General features: G+C 33.0%; 3 protein-coding genes across 3 annotated transcripts; 1 reads left to right on the top strand and 2 right to left on the bottom strand.

The window, feature by feature from the left end:
• Positions 1-2422: 2422 nt before the first annotated feature.
• Positions 2423-13765, top strand: LOC115444059 (S-adenosylmethionine synthase). Its single transcript, XM_030169682.2, is given in 12 exon segments — positions 2423-2580; positions 5312-5633; positions 5974-6051; positions 6133-6255; positions 6813-6925; positions 7463-7544; positions 7547-7605; positions 7819-7905; positions 9467-9598; positions 10842-11024; positions 11394-11527; positions 12586-13765. Coding segments are annotated over 11 exon segments (1212 nt in total). The 5' UTR covers positions 2423-2580; positions 5312-5518; the 3' UTR covers positions 12692-13765.
• Positions 13766-14284: 519 nt separating this feature from the next.
• On the bottom strand, positions 14285-19414 carry LOC115444058 (putative serine protease K12H4.7). Its single transcript, XM_030169680.2, has 10 exons — positions 19278-19414; positions 17582-17788; positions 17205-17389; positions 16477-16709; positions 16264-16402; positions 15957-16102; positions 15684-15803; positions 15374-15512; positions 14685-14858; positions 14285-14410 (listed from the first exon to the last, which is right to left on the bottom strand). The coding sequence occupies exons 1-10, from the start codon at positions 19278-19280 to the stop codon at positions 14305-14307; spliced, it is 1452 nt and encodes a 483-aa protein (XP_030025540.1). The 5' UTR covers positions 19281-19414; the 3' UTR covers positions 14285-14304.
• A 1090-nt stretch (positions 19415-20504) lies between these two features.
• LOC119191139 lies at positions 20505-22533 on the bottom strand. Its single transcript, XM_037445027.1, has 3 exons — positions 22475-22533; positions 22172-22269; positions 20505-21262 (listed from the first exon to the last, which is right to left on the bottom strand). The coding sequence occupies exons 1-3, from the start codon at positions 22516-22518 to the stop codon at positions 20958-20960; spliced, it is 447 nt and encodes a 148-aa protein (XP_037300924.1). The 5' UTR covers positions 22519-22533; the 3' UTR covers positions 20505-20957.
• Between the last annotated feature and the right edge of the window lie 221 nt (positions 22534-22754).

The following is a 22754-nucleotide window of genomic DNA, read 5'->3' as shown; positions in this document are numbered from 1 at the left end:
CGCGGCGACTATTCTATTATTATTCTCTCTGGCTGGACGTTGTCAAAAGAATGTCTAAAATTGTATTCTGTAATTATTTTTGCTAATATAATGTTTACTGTAAAAGAGCGTTTTACAATTTATTAAAGTTGTCGTTTATAATGTTATTATTAATATTATGAATACTGGATATAGGCAATGTTTAATACCGACTTACCAATATACTGTCGATCGAGATACCAAAATGTCTCATCCTTCCAATAGAGAACGTTATCATCACTCAATTTTGAATTTTAATCATCTACTTACCTTACCTACTTAAATGTTAGGTAGCTGATGAAAGTAATGTTAATATATTATACAGGTTTCAGTGTAAAGGGTCCATGTAGCTCGATTCCTGTCGGCTTCCTTTCGTATCATATGTAAAAACTAAATATCATTAGAATGACTTGCAGACCGCTTTTATATTAGAACCTATAGGTTGTGTCGAGTTCCTTTTCGGAAAATTTCACCCTTCCCCATTGACAGGTTCGATTGTCAAATATATTGAGGCCTTGCTGCCTGCCTTAAAATCAGTTATTATTTATTTATTTGTAGTAAGGTAGGTACATCATTTGATATGTGTGCTACTAATAGGTGTACACAGTATTTGCCACTGGCAATATATTTAATAAAAATCTGAAATAACATTGAGAAGGTAGAAGATAATATGAAGTACTTAAATTACGAAATAATTGAGAAGCGAGTGTATAATAAATAATTTGTCTATACTATTGTAAAATTGCCATTATGGGCAAATTCTTATTATATCAAAAACTGTTTTCTGAAAGTTGTCCGAGGGCATTTTCCCAAAATTGATGAATTGACAATTTTGAAAGCAGTGTCCAATAATTCGTAAAATTATAGCAGATATTCCCATTTCTACTAAACTTATTTTAAAGCTTGCTCTTGGGCCTCCAGGACCATTTTGTGAACTTTACAAGACATATTATATCAAAGCATTCTCCTAAAATTCGACTCTTATGGTATTCTAGTCAGTTCTGAATATGGTATCCACACAAAAAAAATATATATTTACTATCAATGGTAAATTTAGATTTGTCTGTAAAAATGAATATTTTTTATAAAAATTGTCACTGACTTTGAATATGTAGGAGAAACTAGCTGTCCCAAATAAGCCCGAAAAAAAAACAACTGTTTAATAAATTGCAAGTTATAAACTTAACAAACGCAAATACAAGTTCCATGTTAAACATGTGAATTGTGAAACCACTAAAACTTACTGATTACACAGATGATAAAAAATTTGGGGTTTAGTCATGCATACCGATATTCTCTTTGCTATTCTGAAGAATTAATTTGCTGTTGATTTTTTTTTATGAATTACGTAATTATTCACTATGAAATTAGATACTTAAGTTATTTTGTTTTCAAGTACACGTTAACACTTTCACTTTTGACTTTATCTTGGCGATGATATTTTCCACGAAAAATACCAATTGTTTTCATTTTTAGATTAGTTAACAATATATGTTTTTTACGGGCAGCTAAGGGCTGTGTTTTAAATAATAGCCCTCCACTAACTATGAACTGCCAAGAATTATGAATGCAATGCCGACCTTAAAGAAATACCTAAGATGGTTAATGAACATCTAAAACTCATTAATTTATGAACCCCTGTCTCTATAAGTAATAAATATTATTTGAATAGATGTGATTTTTTTAAATGATCATAATCTTTCCTCTATGTAATTATTATCTACTTTTTACTACTAATAAGTATTAAGTAGTCTTGATGTGTTAGTTATGCTAAATAACTATCGTACTCATCCGAGAGGATCGCGATCTTTTTACCTCCTCATACCTGCCAACCCGATCTAGGTACTTTGGTTTACCTTATGTTTTTTATTAATTTTATCCAAAGTTTAAAATGTCCGTAGTTATATAATTGGTTCAAATTTAATTTAGTAATAATAACAATTATTATTATGAATTGTTGACCAGCTATACTTTACTTGCAGACCGCCGAGCTTTCCCATGCGGACATCCACGCTTTTGCACACCAGACTTAAAAAAATTTAGCAAAATTAAAGAAACTTTACCCAAGATTATTCTACTGATCTTATAAGAAAAAATAATTCAGTGCTAATAAAGCAATTTTTATTTGAATATTAAATTTTAATTACGTTTTTAAGTAAGTCAATAAATTTATATTGTGGCCAGACATACCACAATAAAAGCCGTCTTTGCCGCCCGTATAAAAAAAGGATAAGTACGGCTGGTTCAGATTGTACCTTAATTGCAACTTTGGTCCTTTACGTGATGAAATATAAAGTAGGTATTTTATTTAAAAACATAATATTTTTTATAGTAACAAAGCAGTTATAAAAATACCGAGCTGTCGGACTATATCGAGAATAACACTGAAAGTGCACATTTTGTTGTCATCCACAACTGGCGTGCTTATGTAAACACGAAGCAATACGAATAATCTCAGTTTGCGACGAGTTCTGAAGTCTGAACACACGTGCTCGTGTTATAAAAGAATAATATTTTTCCGAAAATAAATTGTAATAGTGACAACAACGGATTTCTTCAAAGGTTTGTGTTTTATTTTTCTATTTAATTTTATTTGTCTACATTAACTTTGTTAACATAAAATACCTAGGCACATAAATAAGTTTAAATATAAGTATCGTAAGGGAATGTTCTTTTAATTCATAATACTTGCTGATTGAGACAATGCACAGCAGTCGTAAGTCTAGCAGCATGAACATTTTGCGCTAGTTTCTACCGACCTATTTGCGCTCTACCGACCGATACGCTCCTATGGAAGTTCATTATTTTAGTATAATATATATTTATTAATGATTTAAGTTTTTTAAAATCAAACATTATGATTTAAACGGCCGTGCTAAGTCAATCATTCGATCTATGATTTATCATTTCGAATGCTATTTTCTAAATGATAAATCATAGATAGGAAAGTACCTAGTTTTTCTTTATGATTACCCAAATCCATCTCCATTTCTTTATGCGTTTATTAGCGTACTGCTAATTTAATAGAATCACCTAAAGTGCATAACATAATTTGCGTCACAATTATTTATAGAGCATAATATCTAGGAACAAAATCGGTAGATACAACCTGGGCGAATATTTTTTACAATAAACTACACTAACCTACTCACTTATGTACTCATTTAGGGGAGACTAGGGTCAATTGGAGCCATTTTTGGAAAAACGTTCTAGTTTGAAATCAATTTACATCCTATCTAACCGGTAATAGCCTGAAACTAAAGCTAAATCATTTCGCTACAAAATAACTGCATTGATGTGGATTATTGCACATATCCTTAGTATGATCAATTTAAAATAATAAAATCGTTACAACGAACTATACGTCAGAGTATCGAAACGGTATCTAGGGTTACCTGAAACATGGTCTTACTTCAGATTTTGATTGATTCTTTTAATGAGACGGTAAAATATTTTTTTTAAAGAAAATAATTATGAATGATAGTTTCATTCTAATTATTTACTTTAAGGATACCTCAAGGTCCATTTTCAAAATTTCGTCAAATTTTAAAGGCCGAAATATCCATGATTATTAATTATTTTTATGTTTTCTTTCAACTGCGAGAACTAATCACTAACTAGACGTGAATTTAAATTCTTTACTTGCCAATACTTGTTTAGTTACCCAGATTAAAGGTGAAACAAAATGTATGGAAATGGACCTTGAGGTATCGCCTTAAATAGATATTTTTCATATACTTAAATTCTGCAGTTTTCTAAGTTTTATAACTATTTTCTGATATCTAAAATAAGATTTAGGAAACATCCTTGAGTATGAGATACAGTTTGGGACTAAATAACACGTGTTTCGATTACCCCATTTCAATTGTATTCAGATTCCTGTTACAAATAATTTGTTACATAATAAAATATCTACCGCTGTATGTAAATATTTACTCTCATAATCTCTTCTGGGATATTCATAGCAAGGGCAACAGTCAGCTGAGACGAGGAAATTTAATATTTTGGAAGCAATGCCAAATGATATAATGTCAAATTATTTACTTTTTATAAACCAAAAATGTAAAATGTTCTCTGCATGACATCGATGTCTGTTCATCGATCTCAATACTTAACGCATTATTTTTCACTAACCCTTTGCTAGATACTTGACATGTTGCAAATGACTCTTGTTTCATTCGACCTCAATCTTCCCTAATTATTATTATCCTTTCAATCAGCGACTGGATATATTATGGTCGCTGCTTTCAATAGTAGTGTACATCCTTAGCTTTAATTAAAATAAAAAAAATCGTATCAAATATAAATTTTCATATCAAAAATACGAAATAAGTTCAAAATATTTTGAAGTTACACATTTTAAATTAAATAAAAAAGAGGACTTGTTTTAATAATTTCTTCTTAGAATACAAATAAGCAAAAAGAATTTCCTTTTATGAAAACATAATTTTTAAATTTACCATTTTCAAAAAAATAGCGTCTTGTTGAGGAAAGAATAATTGTTTTCTGCAGAAATCACTCATTAATAAGATGGCTAAAAGTATTTATGTTAAAATGTATTTTGAAGTCACAAGTATTTTATTTTTTTACGAAATACAAAATACCTCAACATCAGATGAGGTAATTTGAAACATCAATAGGGTACCGGACTCATTTTGTTCTTTACTATTATCAAATATTTACGTTATATAAATTATAACACAAAAGGAATTATTAAAATCCGGTAAAAATCAACAAGTTATAAGTCTTTGAATTTCGGCGGAAAGGGTAGTTAACAAGAAACAGAAAAGAGACAAAATATCCACATGTGACGTCATCGGGAATTACGACGCGTGCGAAAGAAAGAGATGAAGCGATATCCCCACATCATGCCCACTTCTGCACGTTACAATATTTTAAATATGAATTACTCACTCATTTTTTAACCAATTTTTATGCTGTTTTCGCAGACGTGCTTCTTTTTCGCATTAAAAGCCATTACATATAGAATAATGTACAAAACCAAGCATAGGCCGGTCCCCTATTACAAATTACATTTTTAGAATTTGGGATACATACTGTCGATTGTCCAACTCTGTCTATGTAAGTAGGTACCTATAATATTTTTATTTATATTTATTTCTAAAAACAATATTTTATTAGGCACCTTTTCCAAATAATAATAAAATAATTTATTATAATTGAATCGTAAATACGGAGACATAATAAATTTACGGGATTTCCATTTAGGTACATTGTTTGAATTTTCAATTTACATTTATAAGAATTAGCGGGCTATTTTTATCTATTGCAGGCTGATCCAGTCAAAACAAAGTATTTTAACCAATAGGAAGGCGTAAATTGATTGGCAGCGACGTTTTTATTGGTGGAAACTAACAGCCCTGTGGCGCCTCTCCGACCTTATAAATATCAGCGTGAGCGCGCGGCGGACCTCTTTTCCACAGTGTTAATATAGGGGGACTCTTTCGGGTTATTTTTGTGAGCTAACTCTAAATTCAGAATGCCGGAGACCTCAAAAATGAATGGGTACGCAAAAACAAACGGACACAGTTATGACATGGAAGATGGATCAGTGTTTTTGTTCACTTCAGAATCTGTTGGCGAGGGTCATCCAGGTTAGTTTTCATCATTTTCATGCAGCATTTGTGATACCAACGAAAAATGGCCGACCGAACATGTGCGCAGATAAAGTACAGACGAATACTTACGTGAAATAGCCATAACATTACAATGACTCCACATTCATGATTTTCTTTAGGTTAAGTAAGGCTAAACATTTATCACATGTAAACGACGTTAATGTTTTGTTACATCATGGTACCTGCCGCCGACCACCTTGAATCACATTTTTGTCAAAATAGTCACAACACGTGGTCCGAGCCAAACAATGATGAAATTTAAATACTTGTGGATTTGTCAATAAATATGAACCAAGTTTTGTTTATTTGTTTGCAGACAAAATGTGCGATCAGATCAGTGATGCCATTTTAGACGCACATTTGAGACAGGATCCTGATGCAAAAGTAGCTTGCGGTAAGTGTGAAAATGTATATATTTTATGTACAGATTTTTTTATTATCGCAGTAATTACCTAATGAAATAAATTATCCACAGAAACCGTGACTAAAACGGGCATGGTGCTTCTATGCGGCGAGATTACATCAAAAGCCAATGTAGATTACCAAAAGGTTGTCAGAGAAACGGTGAAGCACATCGGCTACGACGACTCGTCCAAAGGTATGCATTCTGTCCCTGGTAATTTAGTGATAAATAGTCAATTGGCTTCCAGCCAGACTGACTAGACTTTAAACATATTGTGTCATATTTCCGTGTGAGCACAATACACCTTGGTAATTATTGTTAAATGCACACTAGGTTTTGATTGGCGCACACTAAACTTGTTAGTGGCAATTGAAGAGCAAAGTCCAAATATAGCTGAGGGTGTGTACCAAGACAGAGACGAAATAGATATAGGGGCTGGAGATCAGGTACAGATTATGCTCAAGCGTTATGCATGAGACAACATTGGGTTCTTCAAAATTACATTCTAAAAAGTACAACATGGGTATATCATTGCATGGACTTGGTGAAACATTACCTATAAGATTAAATTGCACAACTTGTGATATCAATTTGCAAAAAGTTGTGTGAAATGTAATACTTTTGCAATTGTGCAACATGATGAACATCGAACAAACACAACCATCAGTTATCCATGGGCTAGATTTAGGTAACTGTAAGGTACATTATAAGACTGCATTAGATATTGTTAACAATGAGCATGTTGGGGCCAGGCTTTGATTACAAGACGTGCAGTGTCATGCTGGCTCTCGACCAACAGTCTCCAAACATTGCTGCCGGTGTGCATGAGAATAGAAATGAGGAGGAAGTTGGGGCTGGAGATCAGGTAAACACGGTTCCCCATAATGTTTGTTAATTTTGTTCGTTTTCCTCACATGGTGAATCATCCATTAATCACCAAGCCCAGCTCACCTGCTCTTATCATTAATTCACATGAAGGACAATTATATTAAATGTTTATATTGCATACAAAGAATGTGGGTATACATTCACATACATATTGATAAGAATTAATTAAATCTTATGCATACCACTTATTTAATTACATTAGTGGACTTTTAAAAATGGTACCATTTCATACATTATTTTCAGTGCATTTTTTAATCTGTACACTATATTAATTGGGTCATAAATAACTTAATAGTGCATTGTCATGTTTTCCATTATGCATAATGACAATTGCATGTATAAGGAAACAGAATATTTTATTGTATGAGATGTGATCTTTGTCTTATTATAACAGGGGAATTCCATTTCTTTACATTCATCTTAAAAGATGAATATGAGGAAAGTCCTATTGTAGTGAAGTATATTTACATTTGTATATGGATTTTTTAATATACATAAATGTTTATTTCTCTAGGGGTTGATGTTTGGATATGCAACAGATGAAACTGAAGAATGCATGCCTTTGACGGTAGTGCTGGCTCACAGACTCAATCAAAAATTGCCGAATTGAGGCGAAACGGCGAATTCTGGTGGGCTCGTCCTGACTCTAAAACACAGGTATACCAAGATGCAGTATACCAATATTTTACTGTAGGATATATGTACAATTTATCTTAAGCGATGCAGATTAATTATCAGATTATTTTTGACAATATTTTAAAGCTGAATAATTATTTTGGTAATAAAATATCGCGTAATGTTAGTATAGTTTTAATGTGTTGAATATGTCAAATTAATGTTAATACATTCTTTGCAATATTCTTTTAACAGGTTACATGCGAATATATTTTTGCTGGAGGTGCAACTGTGCCACAGAGAGTCCACACCGTGGTGGTTTCACTTCAACATTCTGAGAAGGTATATAAATTCTTTATAATACATTATCTGTTAATTTAGGTTTCTTAAAACAAGCTCTGCATTCATTAAGGCCACAAATTGAACACATTAAATGTGATTGAGTCTCTTTTTTTAATCTTATTTTACTTTCAATGCGTTGTTTCAAGGTAAATGCAATTCATATTTTAATTAAAATTATCTGTTTAGGTATAAAATGTTAAAGCTCTTAAATTTATTTATCCCTTTATTTTTCATACCTAAAAATCTCAAAACGTGATTTTTTTTGGAAGTATTGCGTAAAAGTTAAGTCTAGTAAATTGAAACTTTGTTTTTATTCATGTACATATATGGACCACATTTGCATATTATAGTATTTTCACACATAGTTTTAACCTCGAAATATGCAAAATAATTATATTTTAAAGTATCGTCCACAAAGATAAAAATATATATTATGTTCATCATATTAAGAGTTGAAACTAATGCATAAGAGTTGAAACTAATGCATAGTAATAATTGTAGGTGTTTAATCATATTCCCTGTGACGCTAAATCTCAGTAATAATAGGTATCAAAATTATAGATATTAGAATGCTCAATAAATGTGTTGAATAGAGATGTTATCACTCTGCAAAAAGGATAGATCTGTCTACACTACAAATTGCAATACATAATGAAATGTTAATGTCAAACATGTTTTAAGTACCCTCATAAACAAAATGAATCTTTTTAAAATACATAACATAATATGCAATATAATGTGTTCATTTTTATATTGAAATGCAAATTATTTTATATTTATATATATAATTTGGCTAAACCTCCACTGCAAATTTTACAATAAAAATAATTTATTGTTTAGCACCCAAAATCCAAACATGTTAATATATTTAAATCATAGAGTAATAAAATCCCCTGTGTATAAAAATACACCTTAGTGTTAAATAAGTATAAGTTAAATAATTATATAAGTAATTATTTAAACTGGTTGCAAAGCCCTTGAAATTAAAACCAAACAGTATGAACACGCTTGGCGACAAAAATAAATACACGAAAGTACACTCAGACAGACTCTCATAGGAAAATCTACCAGCACCTAATCAATTCTATAGCACTAACAATTTACTACTCCATAGATAACCTCAGTTACGAACAATAATAATAAAATAATTTATAAGCCACATAGACGAACATAGTTGCATTTATGACAGGTCAAGATACATCATAATAATAAAATACTTTTTACAATTAAAAATTGCTTATAATATGACCTCGAATATTTAGTATTGTCTTAAATTAAAAAGCAGAGAATAATGTTATAGATAAGGGAGATAAAGAATTAATAAACTAATGTTCAGGATAAAATTCTCACCAGTGAGGCTGATATAGATTCTTGCCCAGGTAACCTACCACCATACTTTTGCTAGCTACCTACCTAAGTGATGACTATCTGTAGAAGAAAGGCAACTGTGTGCTTACGTTTTTAGTCAATATAACAATATGGATATGAGATAATTGAGTTGTGTAATGAATGTAGATATAATTTTTTTGACAGTAAAATAAACATGAAATATTTTTTTTAGATAACACTGGACCATCTACGTGACGAGATCAAGGAGAAGGTTATCAAGGAGGTTATTCCGAGTCAGTATCTTGACAATAACACTGTGATCCATATCAACCCATGTGGATTGTTCATCATTGGTGGGCCACAGGTAAATTGAGTTGTTTTTTTAGTATTTCTTTAGCGCCTGCTTGACTACAATTAGTGCATGTTTGGTTTAGTATGATGTTAAAGATCGTTATTATTATATTAGCTATCAGTATTTAATAGAGGTCTAGACATGAAAAACTATTCAGCGTAATATACGGTTTTATTATAGACTTTATATATTTTTTAATTCAACTGCTAAGCGCCTCTGTACAATTCAAAGCTGTTTATTGGAAGAGAACAAAATATATTTTTCTCACTCAAAATAGAACTTAGTTTCTAGTGAAGCAGATCATAACAGTTGCAATAAAGGCGAGTAACGATATTAGTAAATAATGTCTTATTCATTGCATAGAATCGGTATTGGCGTAATGTGTTTTGCGAATTCTTTATTACATGACCTTAGTGACATTTAGCATTACTGCAATCTGAAAGTTATTTTAATTATGCCAGTAAACTATCTTTTTTTTCATACAAATGAATTGCATAACCATGCGAGTCAAATGATTTAAAATTTATAATTATGAACATTATAACAAATACCATATGTGCACCAATATTCTGTATTTGTTTTATTAAAGTTTAATTGTGGGGGTAGAAGATAATTAATTTATAAACTGTTGAATGAATATATTATATACACTTGAATGAATTATAAAAATATGCTAAATCGCCGCCAAAAGCTAATGTGAATATATTGATCGAAATTAGACCAAATTATGCAAATAAATACATAATCTATTTTAAATGTTGATCATATGCACATTACTATCAAAACATAACGGCGTCACGTCTTCTTCATTATCTAGGGTAGGTAGAGGTGAAACACGTTCAAATTCTGCCATCCATTGTGTCCCTGGTAATAAGAGAGGAGCCTATTATCATTTTCTGGGCAATTCCAGATAAACCCCATAATATACTTCGCCCGACCCATGGATCTAACCCTAAACCAATGGAGGATTGTTGAATAGTATCGATTGATATAGCTTATTTGGGAGTGGAGGTGACTGCTGAAACGCAGATTCCCCAAGACAATAGCACGCACTTCCGACTTTTCTAAAGTTATATGTGTATTGTTTGTGAATTATCGCTTGCTTTAACGGTGAAGGAAAATATCTTTAAGAATTTTGAGTCGCGAAGTATCCCAACCCGTACTGGGTCAGCATGGTGCACTTAGGCCTAATCTCTCTCAGTGGTATCTATATAATTAAAGGGTGATAATATTACAAGGATTGATCTGTCGGCAGTCGGACGCGGGCCTGACGGGGCGCAAGATCATCGTGGACACGTACGGCGGCTGGGGCGCGCACGGCGGCGGCGCGTTCTCGGGCAAGGACTTCACCAAGGTCGACCGCTCCGCCGCCTACGCCGCGCGCTGGGTCGCCAAGTCGCTCGTCAAAGCCGGCCTCTGCCGCCGCTGCATGGTGCAGGTAATCTCACACACATACTCACATTATTAATGAAACACCTACTCAGGAAAGCAAAGAAGCGGTGAAAGTACTTTTGCATTGGCAACGTTTCGAATGTTAAAACACGATTACTAGTATCCTACAAAATATCAACTCTAGTTTGATAGACTTTATTTGAGTAGTACTCAAGTTTTTCATACTTATAATTTAATAGTCATTATTAAATTACAAAAATAATATTACCTAATCCTACAAACCTGTTTTCTGAGTGCCGCCAATATTTTACATAATGAGTAAATAGATTTTTTTTACTTTTTAAAGTAAATGGCTTATAAGTTATGTTGATACTAATTTTATTGAGCTTAATTGTAAACATTTTCTGCTTCTTAGGTTGCGTATGCTATTGGTGTGGCGGAACCTCTTTCCATTACCGTATTCGACTATGGAACCTCACACAAGACACAGCAGGAACTTCTTGCCATTGTACAGAAGAACTTTGATCTACGCCCAGGAAAAATAGTCAAGTAAGTTGATTATAATATACTAGCTTTTGCCCGCGGCTCCGCCCGCATTATAAATTTTTTCGGGCTAAAGTTTTCTGTTATAAAATTCACGCTATATATTTTCCCGGGAGCCTATGTCCTTCCCATGGTCTCAAACTGTCTCCATACCAAATTTCATCTTAATAAAGTTGGGTAGTTTTTGAGTTTAACACGTTCAGGCAGACAGATGCAGCGGGGGGACTTTTGTTTTATAATATATTTTTGTAGAACTTTTAAGAGGAACGATCCCGTCATACATCATTGTTGCATAATTTTAACCGTTTATGCAGTGCACGCAACGGAAGCTCTCAAAACTAATAAATTTTCCCCGTTTTTGCAACATGTTTCATTACTGCACCGCTCCTATTAGTCATAGAGTGATGATATATAGCCTATAGTACTTCAGAAACAAAGGGCTATCCAACACAAAAATAATTTTTCAATTCGAACCGGTAGTTCCTGAGATTAGCTATTACTGCTCCGCTCCTATTGGTCATAACGTGATAATACATAGCCTATAGCACTCTACAAACAAAGGGCTATCCAACACAAAAAGAATTATTCAATTCGAACCGGTAGTTCCTGAGATTAGCCATTACTGCTCCGCTTCTATTAGTCATAGCGTGATGATATATAGTCTATAGCACTTCAGGAACAAAGGGCTATCCAACACAAAAAGAATTTTTCAATTCGAACTGGTAGTTCCTGAGATTAGCCATTACTGCTCCGCTCCTATTAGTCATAGCGGGATGATATATAGCCTATAGCACTCCACGAACAAAGGGCTATCCAACACAAAAAGAATTTTTCAGTTTGACCCGGTAGTTCCTGAGATTAGCGCGTTCAAACAAACAAACTCTTCAGCTTTATATAATAGTATAGATAAAGCAGTGCATGCTCCAAGTTTCTAACTAACAAAATAGTGGCTTTAATTTCTCTTACTTACCATACGCCCACTTTAGTATGTATAACATTGAAACAGATTATTTAAACTAGTATGTCAATGTAGTATCTGATGTAATTGTTTTGTGGTATTACAGAGAATTGAACTTGCGCGCGCCGATCTATCAGAGAACGAGTACCTACGGTCACTTTGGACGAGAGGGATTCCCATGGGAGAATCCCAAGCCGTTGGTTGTAGAATGACTTCGGACTTGGGCCCTAGAACATTGTAAATATTCACCAGTATATAAACACTTAATCTACGTGTGTCATTGTAGTGAGACGCAAGTATGTCGCAGGTGTCTCTCTTTTTAGAAGATTAATGTTTACGTGAACCAAACCTCGTCAATGGAACTGTGCGTCGGCTGTGGGCCTCATCACGGTTGCATTTACGAGTCTCATCGTAATAATTAAGTATTCACTAGTTAGTTGATAGGATCAACACGGTGCCGACATTTCTGAATTTGAGTTAGTTCACGGGTTTTAACGGCAGTCTTATTGTTTAAGATTACAATATGTTCCTTTATGATTGATGAGTTTTGTGATCTGTATTTTATATTTACACTGCCCAATTTTAACTTAGATTAATGAATTGTCCAGTGACACTGGCATAATTTGTCTATATGAAATTTGACAATGTTTAAACAGAGGACTGCCTACAATCTCGAATGTTGTTTCATTGTGAGCTTTACGATATAAGTTCAACGATTGTATAGTAGAGTAGACTACTTCTCTGGTGTTGTCACAGTGGAGTGAGTGCCTGAGAGTGGCCACACTCGCCCTTACTCACTTCACTGCAAAGGTAGTACGACGCGCGAGCTGCTTGCCATTGTTTTTGTATTTCTTTATGTTGTTTTGTTTCCATGTCTGTGCACTTAGTTTGTTAAACATATTCCTATATAGTTAATTATCACCCGACATCTCTCGCGTCGTGCAATTTGTGTTGTGTTTCCGAAAAGGATTGAAGTGGAAAAGAGCCATTTTGAAAACACACCGACTGTACCAGGGCAGTAGTGCACTGTGCATTTATTCCTAATTATGATAATTGTAATTCCGCTGTAGGTGTAATTAGGCAGAATTCTAACCGTACATTTGACATTTAGGAATTAACTTAGTTTATTTGATAGGACGGTTAGTAAGTCTTTGTGATTATATTTTTGATCTGTTGCAACTTCGACCTGTTAAAGTTGAACTAATTAACGTACTGTGGATTTATCAATTTGAGAGATTGTGGAATTTAACTAATAAATTATGTTCTTCCGGAACATTTCCGGGGTATAAAATGTATTTTATTTTATTGCCCAAACGAATGCAAACAGTAAATGGAACATATTATATTATTACGGTCCCTGCGGCGCACATTGCTACTGAATTTTTAAACACTTACGGCCGGAACTACATGCTAGGCATTACAAAATCTACAAGGATGTGGCCGCAAATGTTACTCGTTTAATTAAAAATGAACTCTACAACACTTAGGAAAATTACACGGGGTGTGGTCGATGCAATTTTTTCAAAACTCGGCACCTAGAATGTGTCGTGAAATCTACACGAGGTCCCTGGTCCACTGTGGTTGTTCGAGAGATTACCGTGTTGCGCATTTGTCTATCGACCAATCACTATCAAGGGACATGGACAGTCGTATCGTGTGCAGCCTTTCATATTTTAGTGCAGTTGTGTAGGTAATGTGTAGGCCGCATCCTTGTAGCAGCCAGATGTACCCGTCTAGTGTGTGACGAATAACAGTAAATAATTTATTTTTTGGCGCCGCAGTCCACGTAATAAGCACATATTTTCACATATAATTAAGCGTGTGTTTATTGAAGCCAGCTGGCCACTATTCTTCTTGCTCTTTGTTGCACTTGTGTCATCCTTATTGTGTCTGAATCCGCCCACGGCCGCATATCGAAACAATGTGAGGCCCTAAAAAAATATTTTAACTCAATGATTATTAGATTAGACTTGAAATGAACATAAAAAGTTAATAAACGAAAAAAAACTTCATTAAAAAAAATACTATCTTTTTTAAATGGCTTTGGAAGTAAACAGTAGGTACCTAGATGACCAAATGTTAAAAAAGTGAATATCGTGATATTTTCAGATACGATAGTTTTCTTAGGAGCCGTCGATTTATACGAGTTTATGTGATGTGTCGTCGAGATATTTTAGTTTTTTTTTTTTAACTTACACTGCTTACCTTGAAACTGTGAAGGTTGGGGAACTTTCCTGCAGGTCACTGTCATACACTCCTAATGCGCGCCAGGGGTCGATATAGCCGTGAATGTTTATAGTGTTATTGACGACTGGTTGCAATCCGCCGTAGATCAAATTTACTCGATCTGCAGCGTCGTAGACAAACGCTTCGTCAAATCTGCAAATGATATTCAATATAGTTGCTAACACATTTTACGCACATAGATGTACTATTGGTTCAGTTTACTCAGATGTTTATTTGCTACGCGTCGAAACTAAATATTAACACTAGCGTAATATTTGATGACAAAGAAATATAATATTAAATTAATTGTTTATAACAAAAACGTTTTTTGTATCTAAGAACTTATTCATATTAGAATAGTTTTGCCATTTTGTGTTAAAAAAGAAAATTCACGCTGACAGCGTAAACATAGATACTAACGGTTTCTTATGTTTACGCGAATGTTAGACAGTAAAATTAAACTATATTCGGATTTTATCACGGTTTTTATATTTTAATTTTCTGTCCGCCTGTGACCACTAAGGCTGCAAAGTCTTCGAAACGTCGGGAGAAAATTTAAATATAAAACTGTGATAAAATCCGAAAAAAAGTTTAATTTTAATAGTAATAATACTGTAATTTAATAAAATATATTTTAGCTATAGAGTAACACGTGACCTGTGACTTACTTTTCTGTGAATGCTTGTTTACACACTTCAACGTAGAACGGGACATCGAGCCAAACTAATGCGTCAAATACGGTACCGCTTCGTGGGGCGGTCTGGTAAAATCCATACTCCGTACATGTTTGATAGTACCAAGCACGCGCTAAAACGGTTCAAAATATATAACTGAATCCAGAATGGCAAGTTGACTTCAAATGTAAAGATTAAGAAAAACATAAATAAACCTATACAAGCATTAACTACCACGGCGAATTCTATTATTTACATTATAATATAAAATATGTTTGTGTATACAAATTCTATTCAAACTTACAATTTCCCACAAAAGAGTAGGTATTAATCAGTGCCTGAAAACCCATACTCCAGCAGGAATTGCTAGCCAAATTTTGGTGTTGTGCTATAAATCCACCAACTTTTTGCATCGGCGTTTGTCCTGAAAATACATTAATGGTGTTAGATGTTCAATAAAAATAATTATTGCCTGCTACTTATTATTGTTTTTGGTATTTAAACATTTTCTGCTTAAACAAATGCGAGCCATTATGGTGTTACTTATCACTATAATGTATTATAAGGCAAACTATACCATATATATCGGTAGCAAAGTTATTGCAGATATTTAGTAAAGTGCCAGGTCTAGCAGTTTGTACAGCTCCCGAAAACGACCAGGAGATAAGGCCGCCGAAATATCCCAAATCAAGCCTATTGTCGTAATTGAGAGATGTACATAATCTGAAAAGAGGTAAATAAAATAAGTATTTGAAAGATTCATTTTCAGTGAAGCAGAGCCAGGTTTTAAAGTAAACATTATATATAATGCGTTTACTGTTACGTAGATTTTAGCTTCTCGGCATTCAAATGATTGAGAGAAAAAAAACACTAGGTAAGTTAACCTGTAAGCTGCTTCTAATTCTCTTCTGCCTTCCTCAGTCTCCATCGCAGCAATAGTAGCCTTTATACCTTCATCGATTGTATTTATGCATTGTTCTCCGCCTTCAAGTAGAAAGGCTTCATGAACTACTTCCAAATATCCTAAAAATAACAATATTCAAATTAATTTTATGGTATGGTTTAAGAATCAATATAAATTGAGTTTTTAAACTTACCTTGAAAGTCAACTTGAGCTAAAATAGGTCCACTAGATGCTACACCACCTTCTACTAGATGAGGGTAGCGTTTTTTGAACCATAAAACCATGTTCGCTGCATAGGAACCACCGTATGCAACAATTTTACTGTTGGCAAATCGAGGTTGCCTTTTGAGATCTAATATAAAGTAGGCAAGATCAGCTAACGCTTGGTCGATGTTTAAGAACCTTAAATTTTCTGTTGTAAATTCTCTGTAATAAAGAAATATGTTTTAAGCTAAGTTTAGACTAGCTAGTTGTTGTTGCAGTATATTGTGCGAGTACTTCCAGATGCGTTTACACTAGCCGTAATTTTCAATTATGCTCTACCCATACGACTTGCCGCTAGTCTTGCAAGCCTCAACATTTTCGAAGGTTTCTTTTTTGTGACCGTTTCTCGGTAAAAATCGCTAGCGGCAGATAACTTCTCTAAGTTTTCTTGCTAATTTTAAACCCGCTTTACAATTGCTACACTTATAAAATTCGACATTCTTATAAAATTTTATCGATACATTATGTTGGATCCAATAATAAGTAAATGACGCACATGTTTAATTTGTAATTTGAGAATGATGGTCCTAGACCTAGACTGACTGTCTAGCCATCAAGGCTTTGTAGAAAATAATTGAAACATTCCCTTGTTTATGGATAGAGATTCCGCTGTGAAGATTAATGGTTAGGAATATACTAAGTAAATTAATCACGTACCGGAATGGCAGAGATTGTCCATAGTAACGGTGTTCTGTATAGATTTGATAACCATTATTTTCTCTAGCCATTTCATACATGTTGCCAGTCGTCAGCCAACCAGGGGTAATATCCCATTCGCCGCCAAACATTATAAATATCGGAGATCCATCGCCACCAAAGAATTCTTCATTGAACATGTAACGCTGAAACATTAGACCATACAGAGTCATTTTGACATTACGTTGATAAATGAAACCACACACTCGTCTTTACTTTCATTGTGCCAATCAAAATCATCCATGAATAACGAATATTTTTATTTTAAAATTCCGGTTTTACTTTCTGATTAGTGAGACCACAGTAAGTTGCAAGAAAGATAAAACAATTATACATACCATTAAAAATGTATCAGTATTTTGTGGATCGAAATGATCAAGCGGCATTTGGATCCAAGATTGATATACTAATGCATTCCTTGCAGTAAGAGTTTTAAAATCCTCTAATGCCGCTAAATCCACCCGTAGGGGTGGTTCCACGAAGGATTCTACAAGTTCGGCGGTGCATGACGCCGAAAATATACTTAATAATAAAATGAATTCTATCTGAAAATAAGACATTATTACGTTCTAAGCATTTCATATAATTCAGTATATAGGTTACTAATAATAATTATTTCAATAATATAAGTATTAAGTAGGTAGGTACTTATAATAATAATTTAAACTTTAATTATAATTTAATAAATATTATGAAATAAATCTACTTTAATTGTGATCTTATCGGGGTCTTTCGTTTAATTTTAACCAGACGTTTTGAAGACTGCAATTTTCATAGTTCATAACCACTAAGGTTGTGGTCGTCAGAAAAGTTATTTTACAATAAGTGTTTTTATACACACATGCCACTTAAGTCGTTATAGACGTACGAGCTTCGAAAAAAGAGAGCGTCGATTACATTTAAATTAAATAAAAAAGTTTACGCCAGAAGGTAATTTTCGTAATATTTATGAACGCCTAAATTATATTATATTAAGGTGGTAGCTCAAGGTCCATTTTCATACATTTTGTTTCGGCTTTAATCTGGGTAACTAAACAAGTATTGGCAAGTAAAGAATTTAAATTCACGTCTAGTTAGTGATTAGTTCTCGCAGTTGAAAGAAAAATGTAAAAATAATTAATAATCATGGATATTTCGGCCTTTAAAATTTCGTCATATTAAATTTTAAAGGCCGAAATATCTGATATGATGAGAAGAAATGAAGAACTCTGGAAATTAGTCACGCCTATTAAACATAAATATAAAACATGTATGAGAGAATCTATGTCATTACTTATTTATTTTTAGAAAATTGCGGCTCGCAGCTCACAGTGCTGCCTCACGTATGTACGAGCCTAGACAAGCTACGAGCAAAATTAAAATCAATTGGATCGCCGAGAAACTTGCTCGGCGATTTTAGAGTACCAAATCGAACGACTATCACCCGCTTTAAACTATAAGTACCGTAAAAAGCTTCAGTCTCCGAATCGTTGGGAGTAAAAATTAAATGAAAGATTGCGATAAAATCCGGAAACTAGGTAAGTATAATATACTTTTATTTTAACATCTAATCAGTCACTTAATTTCATTGTACAGCTGAATATTAAATCATCAGTGAGTACCCACCGACTTACATAATATTATTATGGATAATGGATAGGTACAACTAGAGAGTTTTAGCCTGCTTCGGTGTCGTAGTTGTACGCGGTACCAGTAGAACTACCGCAATGACGCCCTGGGTTTGAATCCCGGGTCGAGCGAAAAATTATTGCGAATGGTTTTTCATCTTAAAAATTACTCAGTCGCAGCTGGAGCCAAGAATTTGGCGCCTGCGCCTAATCTCAGCTGGCTCATTTCCGTTGAAATTGGTCGTGGCCGAAAGTCGGATGGAAGGTATTAACACCTTTAGACTATAGTGTGAAGTGCGAGAGTTTGTAGTTTGGCCGATTGCCTTATTGAATATTATATTACTCACTAAGTAGGTATCTCTATGTTGGTTTTAAAAGGATGGAATTCAAAAAATTAAAAAAGTTGCAAAAACATACTTAAACTTACCATATTTACTTAAATCAAATTCACTAGCACTTTGTACATAAAAAACATCCACTCAATCCAGCTATCACATATTTGTATGTAATATAATTAAGAGCGCCTTGACGTTATCACATTCTGATTAGTATAATTTAAAACCTTTATCAATTTCAAAGAGATACGGATTAAGATAGGTAAGTACTTTTGTACATTTGGCACGTGAAAACGATAGTTTACCTCAATTCGTGATCTGGTACTCGGGTACCAGAGTCGGTACGGGTGGGTACTTGGGTATGTAAATATTATGTTCTGTTACAATCCTGCTTTGCAATATATTATACTAACATAGGTTTATAATTAAGTACTAGTATTATTGTGAAAATTTGGTCGTTGGCTAATACTTAGTTTGTCCTTTTACGAAGCAGCAGATAGATGGATATAATTCTTGCAACTGAAATTGGCTAGAAATATTTTCTAAAAAGTACCCAAAAAGACACGCCCGCGAAGACGTGCGTAAAAGCTAGTCTTATAAATACATAGCTAATCGTAATACCCTGCGTACGTACACCAAGTCTCGAGTATATAAGTACATTTTTATTGTTTGTATGATAATGATAAATAAAATATTCCCTGTCAATATCTCTCACGGAAAATGTTCTACTAAACGTAACTGATAGATAGGTATGATATTTTAAATCTTTATGTCAAACAATTCGTAAAAGGTAACCAATGGGTTTCGAAACAACTTATGAGACTTGTAGCTCAAAAGAAACCATCACGCCACAGCTATCACTAACCAATACTTATAATTGTAATAATAACGGTTCCTTAAGTTTACCCGAATGAAACGTAGAAAAATCTTGTTTTAGGGTCTTTGTCACAGATGTTAAATTGTTATTCTCAATCTTTCGAAGACTGTGTAGCCTTTAGCTACGGGGTTGGTTTAGAGTGTTGTCGTGATGGCTGACCGAAAAGTTAAGTTTATAATAACGTTTAAACATTTATTTTAAAGTTTGTTGTTAGCTTATCTATCTCCGGAGAAACAATGAATAGGTACTACAAAATCTTCGAAACATCGCAATAAAAAGTAAATCGAAAAATTCCCGATACAATTCATAAAGCATTTAATTAAATTTTCCATACCTCTGTTACTAATTATCGCAACAATGCACCCGGATACCGGTATCGTATTCGGTGAAGTTAATATACAATTTTAAATTAAGTTAATGTCAAGAGAAAAAAAAAACAAGATTATAATAACTATCACTTTATTAACATCTAAACTAAAATATCAGTCACATACTTGTACTTATAATAATATTTTTATGTCTGCAAATTTGTTGTTGCAATTATATTTTAATTTAACATTTTTCTTATTTAAATATTTAGGTTGACTAATTTGTTCGCTCATAAACTCTATAATTATCATTAAATAAGACGTCATTTAAATGTAGATATGTCAAAAATAATATACCAAAAACTATAACATAAATGCAATTAAAAATTAAATTGGCACAAGAGATATCTTAATATATTCTCAAAATATACAACTAAAAGCATCTTTTTGGCTAAATAATCTTTTGACTTACATAAATTTTGTTTAGTTCGATTTAATATAACTAATCTAAAAGGATTGAAACTTTTAAGATATCATGTTACTACTAATTCAAAATCGATTTCCTGACGAACTTAATCACACATTACCTATAATTTACGAATAGCTATGACGTATGTAACACATGTTTTCTTTTTAATTTGAATCTTTTGAAATGTACTAGTGTTTATAGTTACCAAAGGATAGTTAGAATTATAAATGTCTTTTACAGAAATTAAGCAGCATAAATACATAGTACTAGTAAAGTCATCTAAATATTTTATACAATGTAAATTATAATAATTATACGAATTAACAAATATCACCGTACGGCTTATTGCAATTATTTGTGGTGCACAACAATTTTCCACTCGGTGATCCAGACTTGTAGGGAGCTCTTCCGATGTAGTTACCACTGTAAGAAAAATATTATAATAATTTATATACATTTCCAAATAAAGTGACCCTTACATATTTTACAAATAAACAGTTCGTATCAGTCTCGATTTTTCATAAGGTTTTCACCAATGGATGGAGTGATTCAAGAGAATTGTTTATGAGTATAATTCATTAATGTTTTATACGGCAGAAATATAGCCATCAATGCTATGCTACCCGTGCGAAGCCGAAGTCAACTATAAATTACGTAAGTAAATACTATGTAAGTATAAGCAAAGTAAAAATTTGTAAAAACGTGAGAATCAGTTTCTTTTTATGTCTAAGTTAAGGCCAAATGTCTGATCGTTATTAAGAAACCCAGTCTAGTAGCCAGCTAATTGAAATGCATCGCATGTATCTCACTCGGTAACAATAGTTACCTGGCGCGTATGTTTCGCGATTTTCGGTAAAATTCATATTATCAAATCGATTCGCAATTTTATCAAACTATTATTAAAATAATATGGTAGCTCAATGGTATTATGGTAGCAGTTAATTAACCCAACGCGACGGATGCGAAAACTTATGTAACCGAGTATTAAACCGTGTGAAATAATTTAATAAAAAATTAGGACGAAGTTAATATTATTAATAATGTTGTAAATCGTTAGTTTCATTATGTTTTATCAGTTTTTTTTTATACATATTAGAAATTTTCCCCATCCTTTGATAATTTGGTTAAATATAATTTAATAAAGTAATATTAAATCACTAGACTTTTTATAAATATGAAAAATGTAGGATGGACTCATCCAACACGTGTACTAGAACCTAGATAAAATTAATATTAGAATAATGTTCATTATAAATGCCAACATGAACAGCTCAATGGCTCGTAGTGAATACAAAGTGAATTAATTAGCATAGGAACTGGGAAAATAATTACCCAGGGCCGTAGTTGCACACCACGAAGAATTTATTCCATTTTTCTGAGTACGATTGCAAAACCGCACATCCAACGTATGTGGTGTCTGACCAGGCCATCTGGAAGAAAAAAACATTTTATTTTTAACCGACTCCAAAAGAGAGATGTTACTTATATGTCTCTTGTATTTTGTTATGTTTGTTCATCGATACAGAAGTATTAGTAATATTAGAAGGACCCAGCTTATACTGAAGATATTAATTAGTAACTATAATATGTACAATTTTAATTAAGTATTAGTAAGTATATTCACTAGCTTTTTACGGCAAAATATTACTGTCACTACGGATCTGGGACGCTTGAGCCATCTAGTCACAAAACACTTGATATGACTAAATCATCCATGCAATCACATATTTTACTTAAGTTGTAAATATCAATTGAGCTGCTTGGCGTTGATTTGAAGAAGAATATATAATTGTATTGAGCAAAAAAATTATATAACACGTGTCTATCTCAAATAAACATGACGAATAAGATAACAATGTTAACATTATAGTTAACATTTCACGAGCTATTTGCAATCCATCTTCGCTGTTAAATA

This window comes from Manduca sexta, unplaced genomic scaffold, assembly GCF_014839805.1.
Source record: "Manduca sexta isolate Smith_Timp_Sample1 unplaced genomic scaffold, JHU_Msex_v1.0 HiC_scaffold_1087, whole genome shotgun sequence".
In the NCBI taxonomy this organism is placed as follows: Eukaryota; Metazoa; Arthropoda; class Insecta; order Lepidoptera; family Sphingidae; genus Manduca; species Manduca sexta.
This window is presented reverse-complemented; position numbering and strand designations above follow the sequence as displayed.

Excerpts from the sequence above, each read along its gene's own strand:
- LOC119191139 (XM_037445027.1), bottom strand. The coding sequence starts at position 22,518 with ATGGCTCAAGCGTCCCAGATCCGTAGTGACAGTAATATTTTGCC. Across the intron at positions 22,270-22,474 it reads AGTGACAGTAATATTTTGCC|ATGGCCTGGTCAGACACCAC; the intron begins GTAAAAAGCTAG and ends TTTTTCTTCCAG. Across the intron at positions 21,263-22,171 it reads GTGTGCAACTACGGCCCTGG|TGGTAACTACATCGGAAGAG; the intron begins GTAATTATTTTC and ends TTTTTCTTACAG.
- LOC115444058 (XM_030169680.2), bottom strand. Across the intron at positions 15,804-15,956 it reads CTTTGCTACCGATATATATG|GACAAACGCCGATGCAAAAA; the intron begins GTATAGTTTGCC and ends ATGTATTTTCAG. Across the intron at positions 15,513-15,683 it reads CTACTCTTTTGTGGGAAATT|CGCGTGCTTGGTACTATCAA; the intron begins GTAAGTTTGAAT and ends GAACCGTTTTAG.